The 21556-nt window shown below is 46.8% G+C and overlaps 1 protein-coding gene across 1 annotated transcript in view; it reads left to right on the forward strand.

Annotated features, from left to right (window-relative positions):
• Positions 1 to 21556, forward strand: part of LOC144155589 (uncharacterized) — a 509077-nt gene that overhangs the window by 422512 nt on the left and 65009 nt on the right. Inside the window, exons 9-12 of the mRNA XM_077687126.1 lie at positions 9230 to 9430; positions 10678 to 10876; positions 14771 to 14961; positions 20476 to 20633. Coding sequence (XP_077543252.1) covers positions 9230 to 9430; positions 10678 to 10876; positions 14771 to 14961; positions 20476 to 20633 — 749 coding nt within the window. The remainder of the gene's footprint in view (positions 1 to 9229; positions 9431 to 10677; positions 10877 to 14770; positions 14962 to 20475; positions 20634 to 21556) is intronic.

The following is a 21556-nucleotide window of genomic DNA, read 5'->3' on the forward strand; positions in this document are numbered from 1 at the left end:
TTTTTTGTATTTCGCCGAGGCTGGCAGGGCACATTTGTGAGCATTCCTCGCGCTGACAGTTGCACTTCCACTCTGATCTGCTCACCTTAAAGGAGCTATGTAGGCAAAACACAAGTTTGGTTCATTCGAAAGATTGCCTCGTTAGAATCATGCTGACATCACTTTTCACGTAAACTTCGCTCAAATAAGCTACATAATTAGGGAAAAAAGGGAATGGCCATGCGACCCACTAGCTCATTTCCCGTAACAGAACCGATGATGCCATGTGCCAGCTCTGCGATGGGCTGAGGCCGGCAAAAGCAAACGCAAATTAGGCAGGGCTTATAAGCTTGCCGAACCAGCTATTTGTGTTTACATTCAGGGCACATTCTTTTTATAGCAGTAAGAATGGTGGGGAGAACAATTAAAGTTACGAACGAATACGTAAACCCCGCGGCAGTTAGTGAGGCGTTTTGCCGGCTGACACTGCCTAACAGAGCCATCGGATGCGTTGGACTTGTCTGACCAACTGGCACAATCGGCATGGTCACTTTACATGATCATGTTTATCGAGTCATAGCTTACGTTTTAGTAAACGGTTAGTATGAACCCTAATAAAAATATGGCAGGTATAGAAGTCCGGCCAGAAGCGAAGTGCGAACACTGGCACTTCGGCTAAGGTCCCTTAACTTCGGCGGTATTGCAGCGCCACCTAAGAAAATGAGCGGTAAAAAAGATAACCAAACGGCCGTCTGTGAGATGGTGGCAGCCCTGGTCAGCAGGCCATCTTTAATTGTAAGGCCCTGCTCTGGATACGTCATTATCGACGTCACGAAAACACACGATTTAGTGGGAGAATTGAAATTTTGGCTTAAATTGTTTAATTTCTCAGTGAATAAAGCATCGCTTGCTGCCGGGCAAGCGCTGAGGGCACTATAAAACACCAAATCTTTCAAATAAAACAAGCTTGTATTTTGTCCGCATGGCCCCTTTAAAGGCCAACTGCACTCAAATTTTCGACAACGTAAAATTAATGTCGTTTGATTGTACACATAAAAAGTGTGCGAAATACAAAATACTGCGTTTCAAACATGAACGCGAGCGACGCAAAGGCGCGTGAAGATAGGCGTTTTTGATACCGAAGCTGAAAAAAAAGGCAGCCATTACCGGCGGCCGGACGTAACGTAGGCGATGGAACGGAAACGGGTGCGCCAGTACGGGCGGCCGCTCACAACAGCCTCCCAATGCGCGTGGTGGCGCCGCGTTTCGCATTGTTATTTGCAGAGAATAACTTCCACTGACATTTTGCTGAGGCTAATTAAGGTTATGCGCAATTCCGAAATCGCGTTGCTATCAGTCGAGGTGATGTTGACTGTCCGATGGTTATATTTGCATCAGAATAACTGCCGAAGTAGCAATTCTTGGCATTGCGAGTAAAAAAGCGGTCCCGGATTTACAAAGCTTCTTGCTCGTACGATATCGAAAAGGAGCGTTAGTTAGCCGGCACCTCGGCTACCATATATCGCTCTTTTTGAAGGGAACAAAGCGCGCATGGGCAGAGATCAATCACTAAACATTTTTACTATGACTTTGCGCGCAAACAGCTTTGTGAATATCCACCAGGTATTTTTACTTCGCTCCACATCTGGTGCGAATTGTTAAATTGATTTGAAATCGTATGTCCGCTTCCAGAGCTAGATGATGCACTAAAACAAGAAAAAAAGGTTACCACTCGTCCGCTGTTCTCCACTTTCACCAGAGGCGTGTGCAGTTGATAACATTTTACTTTCAAGTAAACAAAATCAAATAATCTACAAAAGTCAATACTTTATTTCGCGATTGAATTGATTGATTGTAGGGTTTAAAGCGCCGACGAAACGCAGGCGATGAGGCACGACGTAGTGGAGGGCTCCGGATTAATTTTGAACACCTGGGGATCTTTAACGTGCGCCGAAATCTCGTATGCACGAGCGTTTTTGCTTTTCGCCTCCATCACAAAAGCGGCCGCCGCGGCCGGGAATCGAACCCGCGACCTCGTGCTCAGCAGCGCAACGCCTTTGCCACTGGTCCACCGCGGCGGGTATTTCGCGATTTAAAAAAAAAACATCGTTTATCGTTTAGGAGAGGAGCAGTTTCGTTGGCTTTCGCACTTCGCGAAGACGACGGCCGATCTTTGTGCGGATGTATTTGTTACCACGAGCAAGACTGATTTTGGTTCACTTAGCGAGTGAGGCAGCGCATAGAACAGCTAGTTAGGTCACCAAACTTTTGGAGAGGCGTTGGGCCAGCTTAAGTGCGGCCAATATTAGACGCGAAAGTGCAAGTTGTCAAGAATTTATAAAATATCATTTTTGCCTCTGACAAATGCAATAGGAATGAAAAATGTACAGGCAAGTGCGCGTTTCGTGCTATTTTTGAAGTAAAAATATTATTTTCAACTAAAAGAAGTTTTGCTAACACCAGAAGCATCGCAAGCGCGCGTACAGCTTGTTGGCTTCTAATGTCTGCTATTGCATTGAAAAAAAAAAAAAAGAAAGGCAGATATTGCTGCCTGTGCGGTTAGTTTGAAACATGTGATGCCAACGGCAGTACAGCGCGGTGATGTAGCAGAGAAATCCCCGGCGAACGCGTCCCTGCGCTTGGTAGAGCACCGTGCAAGTCGGAGAAGCGCGAGCTCCACGGGGCAGGTTCCTCTTTTCTGTCACGGGGCGCTTGCAACTTGTTTCGGTTAGAGCCACTAGATCAGGTTAAGCGTACCTTATTTAGTGTCTCTAGTTTCGGTTACTCTCCGCCGGGTGCGAGCGTCGTCTGCTCGGAGCTACTTTGAACAGCGGTACCTAGTGTGATCTGTGCTTGCGAGGTTTAGGATTTCGCCATGGTGATTACAAGAGCGTAAACTTTTTATTTGAATCAAATACAGACACAGAAATTTTTTAGTGCAGTTGGCCTTTAAGAAGTGCGCTAAGCATCGACCCTGTTGTAGTACATCTTATAAAGTGTATACATCCTTCTGAGTACCCTCGCCACACTCCTCCTCATTCTCCTACTACTATTTCTGCTGCTCTGTGCTGTCTCTATATTACACTACCATCTGCACGCTATGACGTGCGAAACGTCCTGCAGTTCACCTCCTCTGTGTTCCTATTGCATTTGGATGCTTGTTGGGAGCAGAATGGCACGCCCGCACGGCGGGTACATTCCTCAGAAGGGGACCCCTCGTTTAAAATTTCTACGCTTTTTTTATACAAGAATTGTGGTTGCTTTAAGCGCCGAAGCTTCATTTGGGCTATGAGGCGCACCGTAGTGGAGAGCTCCTGATTATTGTGACCGGCTGGGGATATCGCCAAACGGGTGTTATTGTTTTTCGCCTCCATAAAAAAGAAAGAAAGAGAGTTCGCCACGGCCAGGTTAGAAGCCGCGTCCTTGCAGCAGCCCAACGCCTTAGCGCCTGAGCCAGAGTGGCGGATATGTGCTTTTCCCCTTTCCTTTACTTCCCCTCCTTTTTTGTATGTTAGTTGTATTGAAAATTGAGCAGACTGTATTGTTAGTGTTCTCCCAGCAAAACACGGGTTGCATTGCACAGGGGAAATAATTTGGCGTCATTTCTTGATAGAGGGAATAGATACGCATGTTCCCACTCAATAGAACCGCACGCCACATTGTGTTAACGAAGCCTGCACATGCAGATGCCCTGGCAGACAGCTCTGCTCATTTTCGTGACTACAAGCAAAGTGGCGAAAGAAAACTTTGATTCTAAACATGACAAGCACAGCGCTAAAGCTTTGGCACAAACTTATTTGCGTGGAAAGGCGCTACGGAGTGAACCTCGTATCAGTCGATAGCGCGAGTCGGCAGAGGCCTCGCGACAACACCGTGCGAATCGATTATGAATCCATGCGAAACTTCGCAACTCTGACCGGGTGCGTGTTGCTCACGGGGCTTTATGCACACAGGGTCGCCGCCGAGACGACGGCGAAGCATCGCCCCCGGCGGAGGCGCTTCCTCGCGGATGCACGGTCCGGCAGTATCGGGCTGCGAGAGGTCGCTCTTGCACATCGCACGCGGAGGCGGCGATGTCCGGGACACGGGAAAGCACTCGCGCACCCTGCACGCCTCTTATTCGAGAAAATTTCCCCTCCCCTCCAGCTCCGCTGGGAGCCGCCGCCTTAACGCTGATAAACGAGGCAAATCGCATCGGCCCGGCGTCCCGCCACCCCCGGAGCCCCCAGAATCCGTTTCCGTGTCCCCTCTTGGGCTTAACATAAACAATAACGGCCGCCATGGATGAAGGCAACAGGCTCCGCCGTTTCCTACGCTGTCCTCGCAAACTTTCCCACTGAGTTCCGGCGCGTGCGAGGATAACGTTAGAGCTAAGATTTTTCAACCCTTTCGCTTTGTTTGTCCCTTCTTGCCGACTGCGCCTCTCGGCTTTTGTTCTTGCTGGCGCGTTGTCTCGGGGCCGGATATGGGCTTCTCGCCCCTGCCTGACGAGCCCGACCGCCGTTAACTCGCGCCGGGGGCCCGCAGCGCGCCTCCCGGAGAGGATCAGTGGCCGCGATAACCGGGATCAGGAGCGCGCGCCACTGCTGGAACCTGCGAGCTGGACCTGCATTTGCCGCGGAGCTCTCGCGCGGCCGCCCTCTCTGCAGAGCTGATTTACGGCCGCTGGGGCTGCCTTCCCTTATGGAATGGAGCCAGGGATCACCCGAAATTCCGCTCTTGGAGCTCGAGAAGGCGATCCTCAAAAGCGAAAACATGCCTCATCTTGCCAAGTGCGCCTGAATATTTTCCTCGCCGCTCGGGATATTTTCCGGGCGCGAGGAGCAGCCCCTGGTTCGCACTGAAATGCGCATAGGGACAGTCGATTTCCATGCCAGAAAGGCAAGAACTGACACTTGTAAAAACAAGCACAGTGCACCTAACTGGCTTTCTTTGGCGTAACACATTATACAGGTGCTTTCTCTGGCTTCCTTGCTCTTTTAGGCCGGGCGTAATGTTGGAGAAAGAAACCGAGAAGCGTTGAAAATAATTGCCTGAGGCAGCTACGAGCATGCAAAGAATCACCATTTCGTATCTGTTCAACGATAGCAAGTGTGCTTCTGTTATCTGTGCGTGAGCAGAAATCCAGCTACGACAGGTTGCAGCAAAGTCCTACCTAACCAAAGAATAAAACGGCCCAGAAAACGTATTGTACGCACCTTGAACATGGGCGATGTTCTGTGGCTTCCGTTCAGGTATGTTTGCCCGCTACGACCCAAATTTCAATGCCTTAAATTGGCATCGAAAGCGCTTTAGCCATTGCCTAATTGCGCGCTGCAGACGCTTTTCTTGCCTTTAATTCACCTCATGCCTGGCCCCTTTTTGTTTATAGTTTTTTTTCCCGCGCGTGCGTTAAGCCTATAAATCATTCTTCAATTTATCTTACATTGTTGCTTTTCAAAGTGTGCGCCGCGAATTGGAAATGGGGTCTGGCGGACAAACAAGTGCTCTTGAAAGCCTGCGTGACCACGGGCGCTCAAGAAACTTTTGTGCGTCCATCGGGTATACAAAATCCGGGCTGGCCCTGCGGTTAAAATCCGCAACACCCGGCCGAGCCGAGGGAAAGTAACAGAAACAAAAACACCGTGGAAGCCCGCTCCTCCCTTCCGTCGGTTTTGCTTCTCCGCTCAGTCAAAAGGGGCAGCGAAGCCATTCACTGTGGCGCGCCGCAGCCGCTGGAGCTGCAATAATTGTGGAATGTTTTGCGTGCAGGCGCGGAACGCAGAAAGAATTTTGATGCTTCTCCGCCGGCGCAGGCGTGGCGATTCCCTTTCGTTGCTGCCTGTGTGTTGCTGCCGGATCTGCGCTTTTCCCAGTTTCTGTCTTTTTCCTTGCCTGTTCTTTTTTATTTTTTTGCTCGGCGAGCAAGGCGCTTGCTTTTTTTAAGAACTCGCGCGCAGGGCTGGCGGTGCACGGAGACTTTTTCCCGAAATCTCCCAGCACCCCCCCCCCCCCTCTTTTCTCTCTCTCTGAGGAAGGGGGGAGGGGGGGGGGAGGGCGCAATTCAATGTGCGCGCCCTGGAATGCAGTGGGGCGAAAGTATTAAACGGAAGCACGGATGCACATAAATAATTCAGGGCTCCGAATCGTCGGACATCGATGGAAATAGAGGTGGGCTACGAGACGAGCGCAAGAAGCAAACTGCAACCGAATTGAAATAAGCCAGGAGAGCGGAGAGTGGGCACCGGCGGTGCTGGTGGCTTCTCTAGCTGATCGGGTCGCTGCGGTGAAACCAAAGTGGGTTTCCTCGTAATTGCGTTTTTTCGGCTTAGCGTCACGCTGCTCTCCTTTCGTCGGTTTATCCCAGCGCGTGGTGCTCTTTCGCGGCGTCGTGTTTGATCAGAGGAGAGGGCGGAAGAGACAATTATGCGGAGCAAGGTAGCTATTTTATGCGGCCAGATCGGGCATCCGGCCAAGAGGCACGTCGTCGGAGGAGGGCTACGTGAAAGCGGGTTATCTTCGTCGAATTTCGATGTGCTGAGCTACGCTATGAAATTTCGGAGACGATAAGTTTCCTTCGAAGGCAGCTGAGAAAAGAGGGTATTCGTTTGCTTGCAATGATGGGAGAATGCGCGAGGTAAATTTGCTTGCAAAACTTATTGAACCCTTTCCTCTATCCGTTCCTTCACGGAGCATTGGAGCATTTATTGTCATTATGTACGTTTAAAACGTTATGGGATTTTGGAGGCAACTCCGCTGAACGCATATTAAAGGTTATATAGAGCGCTGCATATGCTGCACGCAACGTCGTTCTTTTTTATTATTATTATTTCAAGGATCCGAAACAAGCTACGCGACGCAGTCACGCAAATAGAACGTAGCGGGAAAAGGGCCCCAAATATAGCTCCAACCCGACTAGATATGCATGAACGTAAAGAATAACAGGCAAAGAGTTGTTTTATTTACGGTCAGCACTTGCTATTGGCTTGTTCGTAAGGATAATTTTGGGCAATAAAAACAAACCTTTAAGCTGCTTCGATAGACAAACGTTATTGAATATTTTCCTGCACATAAATCGGTGAGCGAAAACAGCTGTGCTGACTTTTTTTTAGCATGCACCCTTGGCTTTATATAAAAGATTACTCGCGACGTCTTACGAAAAAAGAAATATTCGCGAAATGTGATTATAGTCCAGTCCCTTTTCCTTTTACGTTCGCATTTCTTTCTCTTTTTGCTTGCTCCCGTAACCTGTAGCTTGGCCGAAGCCACAAGCGTCTCAGGAGCCGACCGTATCGAGTTAATAATAATAATAAAAAAAAACAAAGGAGGTGCCCCCCGCGCTTCTTGATTAGAAAATATGCGGCGGCGCTCGGTGGCCGTACCTGTCGTGCCGTCGTGATCCGCGGCCGCGCGCACCCGTCGAGGTTCATTAGCACAGTCGGCAGCATGGTGACGCGTGGGTCGAAATGCCCCTTGTGACAACAACGGGGGCGCCGGCGAACGGGACGATGCACAAGGGGCGCTGCGCAGCGCCGCCACAACACGTCTTTGCACGGCCTTTTTCGTCTGGAAACGGAAAGTCCGCGCGGCCGCCCGCTCGAATGTGACGCCGCCTGTCTGTCGGAGGCGTCTCACTGCGCGTGCAAGACCCCTTGCCCTAAAACTCGTGCAAACAGCGATATGGGCCGTCCCGTTTGTGTGCCGTAAAAAGCGCCGCCCGTTGGCTTGCCGTACCGGTTGAGCGAAGCTGGCGACGTTAAAGGTAATTTTGAAAACGCAAGTGCCGGTTCTTGTGAATGTGAGTCTGTCAGCGCCTCTTCCGTGTCTGCCTTTTTAAAGATGAGAGTCTTACCTGGGCTGTTTAAACCCGAAAATTTTGGTCTGGCTGTCTCTCTGTCTGTCCGTCCCTCGATTCAGCCACCCGGCCGAAAGCTATAAAAAATTTGTAACTAGAAGTTTATATAGGCAAGGCCTTTCCAAACCACTGAATCTGGACACCCACTTCATACTTGTCAATGTTGTAATGCAAAAAGAAAACTTTAGGCGTGTTTGAGGCAAAACATCAATGCATAAGTGGTATACGCATTGTTCTCGCAATTAAAAATAATACGTGGTGGCTTTATTTTTGAAACAATAAATAAATATACGCGTTGAAAACAATGTTTTGACCCAAAAATACAGAAAGCGCTCGCGCCGACCCTAGGCCTTGTCGCGGCGTACCAAGAAGCCCAACAGTAACTAAAAGTTAAAGTAGATAGCGCACGAGCAGTGGAACGCTGTAAAATTGAATTGGAATTGATAAGAGCAAACCTCCACCGTCTTTAGCGTAGGAGGAGCAACACAGAGTAGAGCCTGAGAGAGAGAGAGAGAGAGAGAGAGAGAGAGAGAGAGAGAGAGAGAGAGAGAGAGAGAGAGAGAGAGAGAGATACTTTTTTGGGAAGAGGCGGTAACCGGTAGTTGCAGCTTGACGGTGACCAAGACAGCACGTTTCAGCGTTTTCAATAGCAGCAAAGCTGCGGCTTTTCGACAGGCAACGCTATCTCTCTCGCAGAGGGACGGTACGGCGTCACAAGGGTGGGAGCTCAGCGGCAATTTTAAACGTGATATATCGGCGTGTCTGCAGCTGTCCTATCACGCGGACTATGCACGAAAAACCGTGTGCTGCCGTCGCCTTGCCACAATAGTACATGAAAAGACCATGTGGTTGTTTTTTTTTTTTTTTTTTAGCTGTAATTTGTAGTTGTACCCAGAATGAGCAAGGCTCTCGCCATGGCCACCCCCAAAAACTTATACAAAAATATCCAGGCTTAGAGCAAAGCTTTCAGTTCCTGTTCCTGCGTTTTGAGGGACTTGAAAACTTTAAATCACAATTTCTAAGACGTTGTGGATTGTATTTTGAAGAATAAACTAAACACTTTCATAGTGGATTCCCGCCAGCAATTCAAGCGACAATTTGGACCGTAGAATGGTTTCCGTTGGTGGCACAGAAACTGAAAGCTGCGTTCAATACGTGGGAATGAGGGCGAAAGGAAGACAATTGATGAAGCAGTTTTTTCAGGCTCTGGCCTGGACCTCGTCCTCGAGGTCATACATCCTGTGTTTGCGACGTCGGGCCCATCATTAACCCGCGCACTCATACGTACCTTCTGAATCTAAGATCCCATGTCGGAGCAGCCTGTGTATTAAGCATCGCGAGTGCACCAAGGCAGCTTCGACACGTACTCGCCCAAAGCCACCCTGGAGGCAGCGCTCTCTTCCGCGTCCTGCGCAGACTGGTTCCCGGGATGGAGCAGCCACGGCGGCTACGGCTCGCAGCCCAGCGACGACGGACTGGCGCAGCAGGACTGCATCGAGGTGCGCGACGTGTTCCTGTTCCCGAGCAAGGGCCAGGGCCACACAGCCACCTTCTTCTGGAACGACCGGCACTGCGCCGTGGCCAACCCGTTCGTCTGTCAGCGGCTGCGCGAAGGAGGTACGCGTACGCAGCAAGCGCCCGCTTGTTCCCGCTTCGCGCTATCTCCCAAAGGAGACACATCAATGAACATTCATTATAATTCGCGTTTGTTACGCGATCTGTATTCTACATATTAACCACTAGAACGATGGGAACCATTTGCGGGCCTTGCGATCGAGCGTTATGAAATATGAGTAACAGCCGAGATGTAGAAGGAGAGGCCGCGTTGTTTATTCTACTTAAAAAGCTCCTTTATGCCTTAAAAAGCTCCAATGCCTAACGTAATACTCCGAAGACAGTGCCCAATTAAAGCGGGCTTAGTGTAGTTCATTGTGTGACGCCGTGCTTAGCAACACAAATGCAAGAAAATACGCCCGTGCTCTAGAGTTAGCAGTCAGTCTTAGATAATCTTATAAATAAACTGGAGGTTTTGCAGTGCCGCATTCGGAATATATGCTCATTGGCGGCAGGGTTCCCCCTCATGACTTCAGCCCTACCTTTTCAAACGGCACCGCGAAGTGTGTGCCTTCGAGAATGCCTCTGCTAAGCTGAGGCCAGCCACAAATTAGGATTGCATGAGTATCGACGGATTTAGCCACTCCAGTTGAAACGCTTGCGTCTTCTTGCGGAAAAAGCACTTGCGCAAATATGAGAACACAGTTGCACCAGCCTCCCAGAAGGAGCAAAGCGTGCGTCCTCTACCTTCCTGCCTACCGCTCGCTTTGAACCAGGGAGTTATACACACACACCTAACACCCCCCCAACACCCCCCCCCCCCAGAAGAACTTCGACCCCCCCCCCCCAAAAAAAAAAAACAAGATTCCACAACCACAAGCACCCTGCCTAGGAATTTATACACCCCCCCCCCCCCCCAAACATCCCACCGACACCCACCCAAAATCGAAATTCTGCATAAACCCCTGCTTTGAACACGTGGCCGCTCCCGCACGCGCGGAAATGGGAGGCAAGACGGCTGCCATGTCGTGTTCTTCCTTTGGTCCCTTGTTTGCTCTCCACGTTTGGCCATTTTAATATCTCCCGGTCGCCACTTTTTGTACGGATTAGAGGGCAGACTGTTTAGGGTATCGCGCCTTTTCGTGGTGGTTTTCGTTTGCCGTTCTATTACGGCTCAGAAGAGTGCCATTTAATGACGCTGAAAATTTCCGAACCTAGGCATAAAACGCATTTGTTGCTACAAACTAACAAAAAAAAGGCGCTGATTCCTGCTTTTTTCTCTCACGGTGTTCTCTTCCGTACTCTCGCAGCCACCCTCCAAACGGGGCGGAAGGTTGAGTGCAACCGCACGCTGGTGCTCAGCCCCGAGCACAGCCGCGGGGCGCTGTCGAGTCCCAACTTTCCCGGCACGTACCCCAGTAGCCAGCATTGCTTCATCGACATTCAGGCACCGGCGGGCTTCCGTGTGGAGCTGCGCTTCTCGGAGTTCCTGCTCGAAGATCACCCAGGGTGAACACATCCTCTCCTTCCCGTCGCCCAATGTACCCGCCGCCCACACCATGCAACACACAGGCACACACCATGTACAGTAAACCCCCGTTATAACAAAATGACTTGATTTGAATTGTTGCTTTAGCCGAAGTCTCCATGGGCCCAACTGCAGCGCAGGAAGGACAAATTATCTCCGGTTTCAACGATATACCTCTTATAACGAAGCATATTTTTTAAGAGACCTTCGTCATAACAAGGTTTTAAGAATTGTACATATGTATGTATCTATGTATGCATGTATATATATATATATATATATATATATATATATATATATATATATATATATATATATATATATATCGAAAGATTTGGGTTCGGTCCCCACTCTGGGCGCGTGTTTTTCTTTCCTTCTTTCTCTCTTTCTTTCTACTTCAAAAATTAAAAAAATATATATATATAACTTCACTAATGGTCACAAAATAGTCTAACCATTCCCCTATGCCTTCTTTGGCATTGTAGACTGCCGGCATTTTTTGTATATATATTTATATATATATATATATATATATATATATATATATATATATATATATATATATATATATATCAGGGTGTCGAACCGGAACTGAACCGAAAAAAAGAAATAACGGTTACCGGTTCATGGCGAAACGGTTCGACCCTCCGTTGTTGATATTGCACAGTCAATGCAATTCAGTCCTTTTTTTCTTTCACGTGCCATCAACTTCGTACCCGCTCGCGCACTTTCCCCTCCAGACAATTGAACACTATCACGCTTATGTAACAACAGGGGAAATGAATGAGCACCAATGTAGCAATGGTTTGTTGCTTCTAGAAGCGCGAGCGTAGTGCAAGCTGACCAAACGAAAGGTCATTCTCGGCACCTTGCAGGGAATATAAAATAACTTTGCCCTTCCCTAGCTGCGACTTTATTGGAGCAATCAGGCTGCAGGAGTGATCCACAGCGCAACAGCGAAAGCCCACACCCGATGTGTGCAAACGTTTTGCATTTCATAATTTGTTTACATGGTCCGACACCTGCAAATTGGTAATACTTGACAAGTGTGACCGCAGGAGCTGCTCAGTGGCTAAGCCATTTGCTGCTGACCACAAGTGGCCTCGATCTCCCTTCCCCACGACCATTTTTCTGAAGTAGATCGAAATCGAAAACGTCCGTGTATCGAGATTTTGATCCACGTTTAATATCACCAGCCCGTTAAAATAAGTCTGCCGGCCTGCAACATGAGCTGCGCCTTGGAGCAGAGATATAGCACGGGACATCAAATGCGTCAGTTTAAAAAAAAATGTGTTTACACAGAAGACAACAAAAAATAAAAGGCGAATCACGTTGTTTCAAACTATTACACAAAAAGTAAGTAAAATAGAATAAGTAAAAAAGAGCACTAAAACGTGGATATTGCTCTATACTTTTCTTTGCCCTGCCTTTCACAACCAGACGTGTCATCAATCCGAAGGAAGTGAGTTCCGTGGTCAGTTTTTGAGGACAGTACAGTGGACAAGTTCCGTTTTTTACAGATACAAATAACAACAGATATGTCAGGGAAAACTGTTAAGGTGCGCACTTAATCCTTGGCACGAAACTGTAGCCCGCTACCTTAGCAGAAACAGTAATAAAGCAGATGACACGTGCAGAAAGGCAGGCCGGTACCTCACACTGTCCCATTCGCCCAGCGGTCATCTTTTCTGCTTGTTCTGCAGTTTTGTCTCTTTCAGATCTGCTTTTTTTTCGAAGGGGCACTTGTACTGACTACTTCTACTGCGACTTGTTCCGGAGGGGAGTACTGCTACGAATTAAAGAGCGTCTGCCCAAAAAAGTCCCATCTCATGCTCCGCGCGTCAAATTTCCCTTTCATTTTGTAACAGCATAATCTGTAATAAGATTCCGCAATGTAGCACACGGAACGATGGCCGAGGGTCAGGCGGTACGCGATGACATGCTGATTGCAATGCACACATCCGGTATAGCTATCGCAAAAGGGATTGCAGTGGTCAGAGCAATAATGTAGTGACTCAGCGTTAACTAAAGCTTACTTTTAACAAAAGTGTGGCTAACATATTCGATAATGTGACAGCTAACAAGTTATTCAGGGTGACCAAATAATCTAATTCATTGGTAGTATTTATGTGCCTGTTGTAGGATTTTTCTGTTTTGTTACAAATATAAAAAATGTGCGCCATTGGTATTAAGCGCTGGTATTTGAACGCGCCAGTACGCAGGCCTAAATTTAAGGCTACAAGGTTAGCGTGATGAGCGATTTCATAGCGACGATTGCGATTTAAACAAAAAAAAGAAAAAGGCAGAAAATATATCCCACAGTCATATCCTTGGCGGTGGCTTTATGAATAGTCGCTAGGACAACATAAAGTCTGGGCGAGAAAGTAGGTGGTAAATCGCCGCCACCTCATCTGTTTTTCTATCTCGTAATTAGTTAAAGTTTGTTTTGCAATTGCGCCACTGCCCTTGGGGAACAGCAGCATTTTGAATTTTTGTTTTTATTTTGATTTCACTGTCGTTTTAAACTACTAAATGTTTTTTTTTTTAATTTCAGTAATAATTCAACTCATCGAACCGCTTCGCGAACCGGTTCGGTACGTGATTTTGTCGCACCGGAACTGAACCGAAACGAAATGATTTCGCCTGAACCAGAACCGTAACCAAACCGGTATATTTTTTCGGTTCCATACACAGATATATATATATATATATATATATATATATATATATATTATATATATATATATATATATATATATATATAATATATATATATATATATATATATATATATATATATATATATATATATATATATATATATATATATATATATATATATATATATATATATATATATATATATATATATATATATATATAGACAGAAAATAAGGGTTGGCAGTCAAGAAAACCTCGGAAAACCTTCACCCCCAGTAGTCCGAGTGGCGCTGGCTACCACCCCCAAGTGCAGGAAACAAAAATACCTTAACATAAATACCCGAGAAAGTGCTGGGGAAACAGCCCCGCTGGTAGCGCAGTGGTTATCGCACCAGACCGGTATTCTGGAGGTCGTGGGTTCGGATCCCACCCGGCGGGCATTTTTTCACCACTTTCTTTTCGACTAAAAAAATTCTTCATCTCTTTCTATGACCAACCACAACCTCCCCTTTGCCTTCCGAGGTTTTCTTGACTGCCAACCCTTAGTTTCTGTCTTATTTTCACGGAGCCCCTCATTTCCCATTTTCTGATTCGCTATATATATATATATATATATATATATATATATATATATACAGAAAGAAACGCCGGCAGTCGACAACACCAAAGAAGGCATAGGGGAGTGGTTAGACTATTTTTTTACCGTTAGTGATGTTACATTATTATTTTTATTATTATTATTATATACGTGAGAAAGAAAGAAAGAAAAACACGCGCCCAGAGTGGGCGCGCCAAACACGCGCCCACTCTGGGCGCGTGTTTTTCTTTCTTTCTTTCTCACGTATATAATAATAATAATAAAAATAATAATGTAACATCACTAACGGTAAAAAAATAGTCTAACCACTCCCCTATGCCTTCTTTGGTGTTGTAGACTGACGGCGTTTCTTTCTGTATATATATATATATATATATCTGAGGCTGGATTGCAGGGCTTAAATTACAAAAAGTATCATACACTGAATGTTTTATGTGCCAAACAAGGGAGGTCACACACTGGCCCATTAATTCACGTTCAGACGAAAAGCATTCGACTGCCTGACTGCCACCGATGTTTCTTTTAGGGAATCGCGAACATGCAATATGATGGCAGATGTAATACTAACACGCATGTAGAAGCTTACGTTCATTTTTGTTCCTGTCACGTGTTTTAGATGCGAGTACGACTACGTGGAGATTGACGAACCCGACCAAGGGCGTAGCAGTGGCCGCCTTTGCGGAGACTGGAGTGGCCGTGTGAAGCTCCTGCGACAGTACAGCCACGGCCGGCACCTTCGGGTTCATTTCGCGTCGGACTTTTCCCACGCATTCAAAGGATTCAAGGCCGAAGCCATTCTCAGACCAGGTACTTGCATCATTTTCCCGGACAGTGGCACTCATATTAAACTGTCTGAGGTAGTAACCAATGCTAATTATCTCGCAAACCTGGCATAACGCCGATGAAAACGCTACGAGCGATGTGCGCGTGCTTGCCGGTATATTTTAGATTATAAGCATACTGGGCCTATTGCACCCACTGCTCCGATTAGAGGGAGTGATAGATTGGAATGGAAAAGTGAAGACACTCTGATGTCGAACTATTCAGAAAAAAGGAATCTGCCTTTTCTAATGGCCCCAAGCTCGAATGAAGCAATTTCAGCATTGGCGAGGATTTCTCTCACCCCATTCAGTTACTCGTTCAGAGTTTATAGCTTTTGTTGAATTAAAATTTGTGATCATCCCATTTTATGTTACGTTTTAAAACTTTATTGCTACTAAATTCTGCGTGTTTCGGCGTTCTGCAGAACCAGTAAAGGAATTCTGTAGCAGATGCTCCGTCATCAACGTACTCCTGACCATCCTTAATCCAGCTCTGGATTAAAGTTTTTGCAGTACCAAATCTTCACAGCTTTATACAAAAACGTGGTATAATGTCTAATCTGGTTTCTTCATATGGCAGGAACTTTATGATATTAAACAAAGCATGGCTGACTAGTTACATAGCTGACAACGAAGCTCTGCCTGATCTACCATCTCCTTTACTTTTCTGAAGGGATCGCCGACGCATTACGGATGGGTAGTACTTCTCGCCGTTAGCAACTACCCACTCAGTTCACTCGTGAACGGTTCGTAAAATATTGAGATAGTGAGCATTACATGTCATGCCGGGCTTCATTAAGCTTTACTAGGCCCTTGCTAAGGGCCCCCTCACTGTTCTATATTCCGCTCACAATATCTTATTTGAAAGCACGGCCAAAAACCCTACTCTGCCAGTAATTCTGTTTAGTCGCTTTACCTCTGCGAATATCGATTCGTTATACCAGCTTACATCAGCGGCTACTTCGGGTAAATCGAACGAGTTTCTTGATGTGTTCCTTAAATTTAATCTATCACAAGTGCTAAAAGAACCAATCAGTGTTACCGGGAATTGCGAAGATATTCCAGATAAATTTATAACAAGTCATTCTGAAAGCGTGTATTCGATTTTATAATTTCCTGAGTTTAGTTACCATATAGTTATTCATACTTAATTTGCGCCTGTTTTGCCCCCGACTTCGGTAAAAAAACCTTCATTTGTACGATGAAGGCAATTGCGAAGCAATTAACCTCGAACTAAGCCCATTTTTCCCACTTTTGGAAAAGGTTTTTCTTTTTAGGGTGTATAGACAAAAAAAATGATTTATTTCCAGAGATAAAATGGATAACTTGGTTAATAAGTATGCTCCCAAAATGAAAATTCGTGCTTCTTCCGGCCAACCCTGGTTTCCTAAAGCAGCAAAAGGATTACAATACAGGACAAAAAGTTTCTTTCCCGCAGCCAAGTCTCTGAGCAGCATTCATTCAAGGAGTAAGTAAAAAACTGCCGAAAAAGCATTCTCGAAAGCGATACGTGACGCTAAACACTCGTTTTTCCATCTTGATTTAGCTAGCAGGCTAAGAGCGACCCCCGAAAATTGTGGCAGGTCGTAACCCCGCAGGATACGCGACCCATTACCATAATTAATGAAACAGGCGACGCCCTCACTGGCGCTGAATGTGCGCCTGTGTTAAAGGCCGCTTTTGCATCGATTTTCGCTCAAGAAACTTACTAGTCATTTGCTATTCTACATAAGAACACTGAACGTGCTGTGCCACTAACTGCCTCTTTTCCCTGCGGCGTTTCACTATTAATACATAATATCAAACTTTCATCATCACTTAGTGCGGACAACATTACGCCAAAACTTTTAACAATTTCTAAGCGTATCTGTGCAGCGTGTCTATGCCCACTATATTCACTGTTTATTTCGACAGGCATACTGCCTCTAAGTTAGAAAAATGTAAGAGTCTTTCCAATCCACAAACTGGATGACAGTCGCCAATGCGTTATTGTGCGAGTTCATTAACCAGTGTGCCTTGTAAAAAACCCATAACGTTTTATTTGCATAGCCATTTTGCTTTTTTCTATTGCATGCAGCATTGCCTTATCCAATGTTGTTCCTGTGAAACGACGCTAGGCATGTCAGCTCACGACCTTACATCAACCTTGACTCTTATTTTCATCGATTTGGCAAACGCATTTGACAAAATTCCTCTTGAACACTAACTACGAAAACTTGCTGCGTTAAATTTGAATGCCGAGATATTAAATTGGAGTAAATTAATACTATCTAACCCTTCACAGTCAGTTTTTTGTCGACAGTAAAATGTCTAACTCTTGATCTACCTAACTAAGGTGTACCTCAAGGGTCTGTCCAAGGTCCACTCCAGCTTCTTTGCATTAATGACCTAAAAATGTATGTACCCTCTAACATACACATATTTGCGGACGACTGGGTTGTTTGCCTCAAAATAACCAGTGCTGCCAAACATATGTCACTTCAAAATGACTTACAAAACTTACCCGGATGGCGTAACCTCTGGAAAATGAAATTTTAAAGCGAAGCCTTCAGCCTCTCACTGATATCGTCTGTAGTCCACCGAAAACGCACTGCAGGAAAGCACACTTTCTTTGACGATGGTGATTGTCGTGGGTGAAGTGAAGCAACAAAAACTACCACCTCCCCTCGCGGGAACCCCTGTGTAGATGCGACGCATAGGGGGTTCACGTTGCAGCGTTGGACAGCGGAGGAACGGCGCTGGAACGATGGAGCGGAGCGGCGCAGGCACCGCGTTTTATAGCCCGCATAACGGTGAGGGGACGCGCCGGCGCCAGTGCGTCTGCCGCGGCTATGACGCAACACAATCCAACACAATCCACTTTGATCCAATCCAATCCAAATCCAAATCCAAGCCAAGCCAAGCTAAGCCAGGCCAAGCCAATCCAATCGAATCCAATCCAATGCCCCTCGCGAGAGAGTGTTCGCTATCGGAGAGGAGAGGGGGTGAGCGGCGGAGAGCGAAGCTGGCGCGGCGAGGAGAATGGGGGAGGGGCGGACGCCGACAACAACGATGCCGATGCATGATGGAGGGACAAGGAGGGTGAATGAGATGCGTGGCATCTAAAATTGAAACGCTCCCCGTGGTCGGAATTGAACTTGGGTCCTTCGCGTTATGAAGCCGACGTCTATCCGATCGCGCCATTTCGGCGCGGTCGAAGCAGTTTGGATTTGGAAAGGGGTGCATTGACGTGCAAAATTAGAAAATGCGCCCCTCTGCCTAACGACGACGATGGCTGGACGCTAGGGAAAGCCACGCAATGACCGAATGAGTAAAGCACTAAAGAGCGCAGTCGCGGCGTAGTAAACAGTCCCGATAAGGAACACTTTGTGTGTGGGGTAAGGTGGTGCGATGTAGGTCCGCTCGCTTCTGAATTGGTTCGTTTGGTGTTGGACTCGATTTTGCAAAGCTTCGCGTTCTCCCATCGTTGTCGTTTCGACAGAGGGGCAGTTTATCGTCGTTCCACCACCGTCGAATTTCATTTGTTTTTCTGTACGAAATTTAATACCCCCGTATAACTGCACCGTATATTGGCATTAGTTCCTTCGTATAAATCTATCGGAGCCATCTACAGAAGTGATAGATGCACCTCCATTTTGCTCGCATCATGCAGCTGCTATTATAACACGCGTATTCTTAAAACGTAACCTACACCACGCTCCTAAAAATCTGTGATTACTACCCTATCGATCAACTGCTGGGGCGAAATTAAGCACGCATCCGCTTGGAACCCGCGTTAAGTATGTCTCATCAATCCACTGGAATTGCTTCAAAATCAAGCTACGCGATTGATTCATTCGAAGTACTCTGACAACATCAGCATCTCATCCCTGAACACAGAATCCGGCTTATCATTCCTTGCATTTCGTCGGCGCATTTTTAGTACACTTTCTCTCAGGTTCTTTTACAGCTCACTTGGTCATGCATGATACGTTGAATCCCCGACCCGCATCTTCCGTTGCACGGGAGACCCACAAATTTTGTGCCCACGTTAACGCAACGTCAGTTTTTCATCTCCATTCTGTTTTCGTGCAGCAATAGACTGAAACGGCCTTTCTAACGTCATCAAAGCCTTAAACTGCTCTTCTTGAAGAATAAAATGTGGCGTTTACATTTTTCTGCAAGTATTCACCGTTTTTGTATCACCCCTTCAATGACGGTCTTTAGAGGGGCCATGAAGACAAAATGCAAGTTTGGTTCACTTGATTGCTTCGGTAGAATAACTCTGACATCACTTTTAACGCAAACTTCACCCAAATAAGCTATATAACTAGGGGAAAAAAAGAATGACCATGCAACCCACTTGCTCATTTCCCGCACCGGAACCTATGACGTAATATGCACAGCTGTGTAGATTTACTGGGGCTGGCAAAAACAAACGGAATCTAGGCAGGGCTTATAAGCTTGGAAAACAAGCTATTTGCGCTTAAATTTTATGCATATTCTATTTATAGCAGTAAGAATGATGGGGCAAGCAATGGAAGTTACGAATGAACACGTAAACATTGAACAAGTTATTCGTCACTTTGCCGGCTAGCACTGCCCAACACAGCCGTCGGACGCGTTTGGGCTTGTCCGACACAACACTGGCCAACTGACATAAGCGGCACGGCCACTTACGTCACCAGGTTTGTCGAGTCATAGCTTATGTTTAGGAAATGATTACTATCAACCGTAATAAAAATACAGCAGGTATAGAAGTGCGGTCAGAAGGAAGGTGCGAACACTGGTACTTCAGCGGTATTGGAGCGCCGTCTATGAAAGCGGGAAATAAACAAAATGACCACACGGCAGTCTGTGAGATGGAATCAGGCCCGGTCAGCATACCATCTTTAGTTTTTAGGCCCTGCCGACTCATTACCGACGCCACGAAACATACGATTTAGCGGGAGAATTGAAATTTTGGCTTAAAAGGTTCAATTTATCAGTCAATAAAGCACCTGTTGCTAGCGGACAAGCGCTGCGGGCACTATAAAACACTAAAGCTTTCGAATAAACAAACTTGTATTTTGTCTGCATGGCCCCTTTAAGGAAATAAAGTAAAATGAACTGAAACGAAATAAAAGAAACTGCTGCTGTCAGTGTGTTCAGGCCCACCCCGAGGCATTTCTTGGCATAAGTTCTTTTTTTTTTTGGGGGGGGGGGGGGGGGGGGGGGGGGGGAGGGGAGGGGGGGGGTAGCGGGGGCGACAATTTTGCTTCCACTCCACGGACCCTTTCTCCCTCAGCGGGAAACCTTTTCTGGGTACGGCCCCGATCGCCGGTACCACGGTTGGAAATGCACATCGCACAAGTGCATAGCGGGAAATTTCGGGCAGCTACTCACTGTTCTTTTCAATCTCTAGCACGTATTAAACTTTTGACTGCGTGCACTGAGTTCACAACTGAAGGTATAGTACACTCTTCCGCCCGCCAAAAGGAATTTGCCGTGACACGTTGGGCCCTGTCCGAATGGTGCGCAGAGGCAGTGCCGACGCAGCTTTGTGACGCCCGCCAGTTCCAGCGCTTTGCTGACCACTGCTACCTGACGGCCAGCTTTCCGGAAGTGTCCTGGGCCACGGCTCAGCGGGTCTGCAGCGAGTCGCAAGCTTCGCTGGCCGCCGTCCGGACGGCCGCACAGGTGGGCCCAGGTCACCCCGCATGACTCGTTCGCCTATACATTTAGAGAGAGGGGCGCTAAATATTATCGGAAAATCGCACGTTGTACGGTCGTCCGCAGGCTTAGCTGGAGCATAGCATCCGAACTTCGCGTGGAATATCTCAAAACGTCCTTCGAAAAACTCTTCAAACAAATGTGGAGGACTTACGTGCCCCCTTAAACTTGAAATATAGCAGCAGTTGTGACTAAACTACCTCACACCAAAGCAGTATGAGACGATAAGTCGGTAAAGCTAAGACTGTGGATGACTTAGCTCCAGCTAAGACTGTGGATGACTGCACCCCCTCGGCGGTCATGGCGTTTGAGGAGGCACAACTGTTTGTGTTCGAACGCTGAAGCCTCTGAAAACAGAGCTGGCTCTTCTAGTGCAGAGCTCCAAGAATCGAGGGATACCAACGCTTGGTACTTTTGTGGTATTTTTGCGAAGAGGAGCTGTACCAAAGAGCCTTCTATTGGACAGGTGTACCGCAGAGGCAGTGGCGTCTCGTGAGCAGTAGGGAAGCAAGAGGCGGATCTGGCTTCATTCATCCCCTCAATGCTAACGGATTTGATTGTGAACCTCAGAATGCGGGACAACATGTTTCTCAAATTGCGCACACAAAGTTTACAGTGTATATGCGCTTCAAAGGTAGTATTTTTGACGTGGCATTACTGTCACATCCTGTAAAGTATATTTTTTCACAGTCGCTGTTAAAAGGTTAGAGCTCGTTTTCTGTGCAGTTTCACGCTCAAGTGGTTGTCTTACCAGGATCCGTATAGGGTGAAAACCTTTGGGCCGTAATTTTATAAGCAGCAAATTTTTTCATTGAATTATACAGGAGCGTCAGAGCATTCGACATATTCCTGCCGTGTTAGAGCTCAAGTCGAAGGCTTATAGATTCTGT

This window comes from Haemaphysalis longicornis, unplaced genomic scaffold (genome assembly GCF_048455015.1).
Source record: "Haemaphysalis longicornis isolate Haplotype H1 unplaced genomic scaffold, Haemaphysalis longicornis Haplotype H1 scaffold_1, whole genome shotgun sequence".
Lineage (NCBI taxonomy): Eukaryota > Metazoa > Arthropoda > Arachnida > Ixodida > Ixodidae > Haemaphysalis > Haemaphysalis longicornis.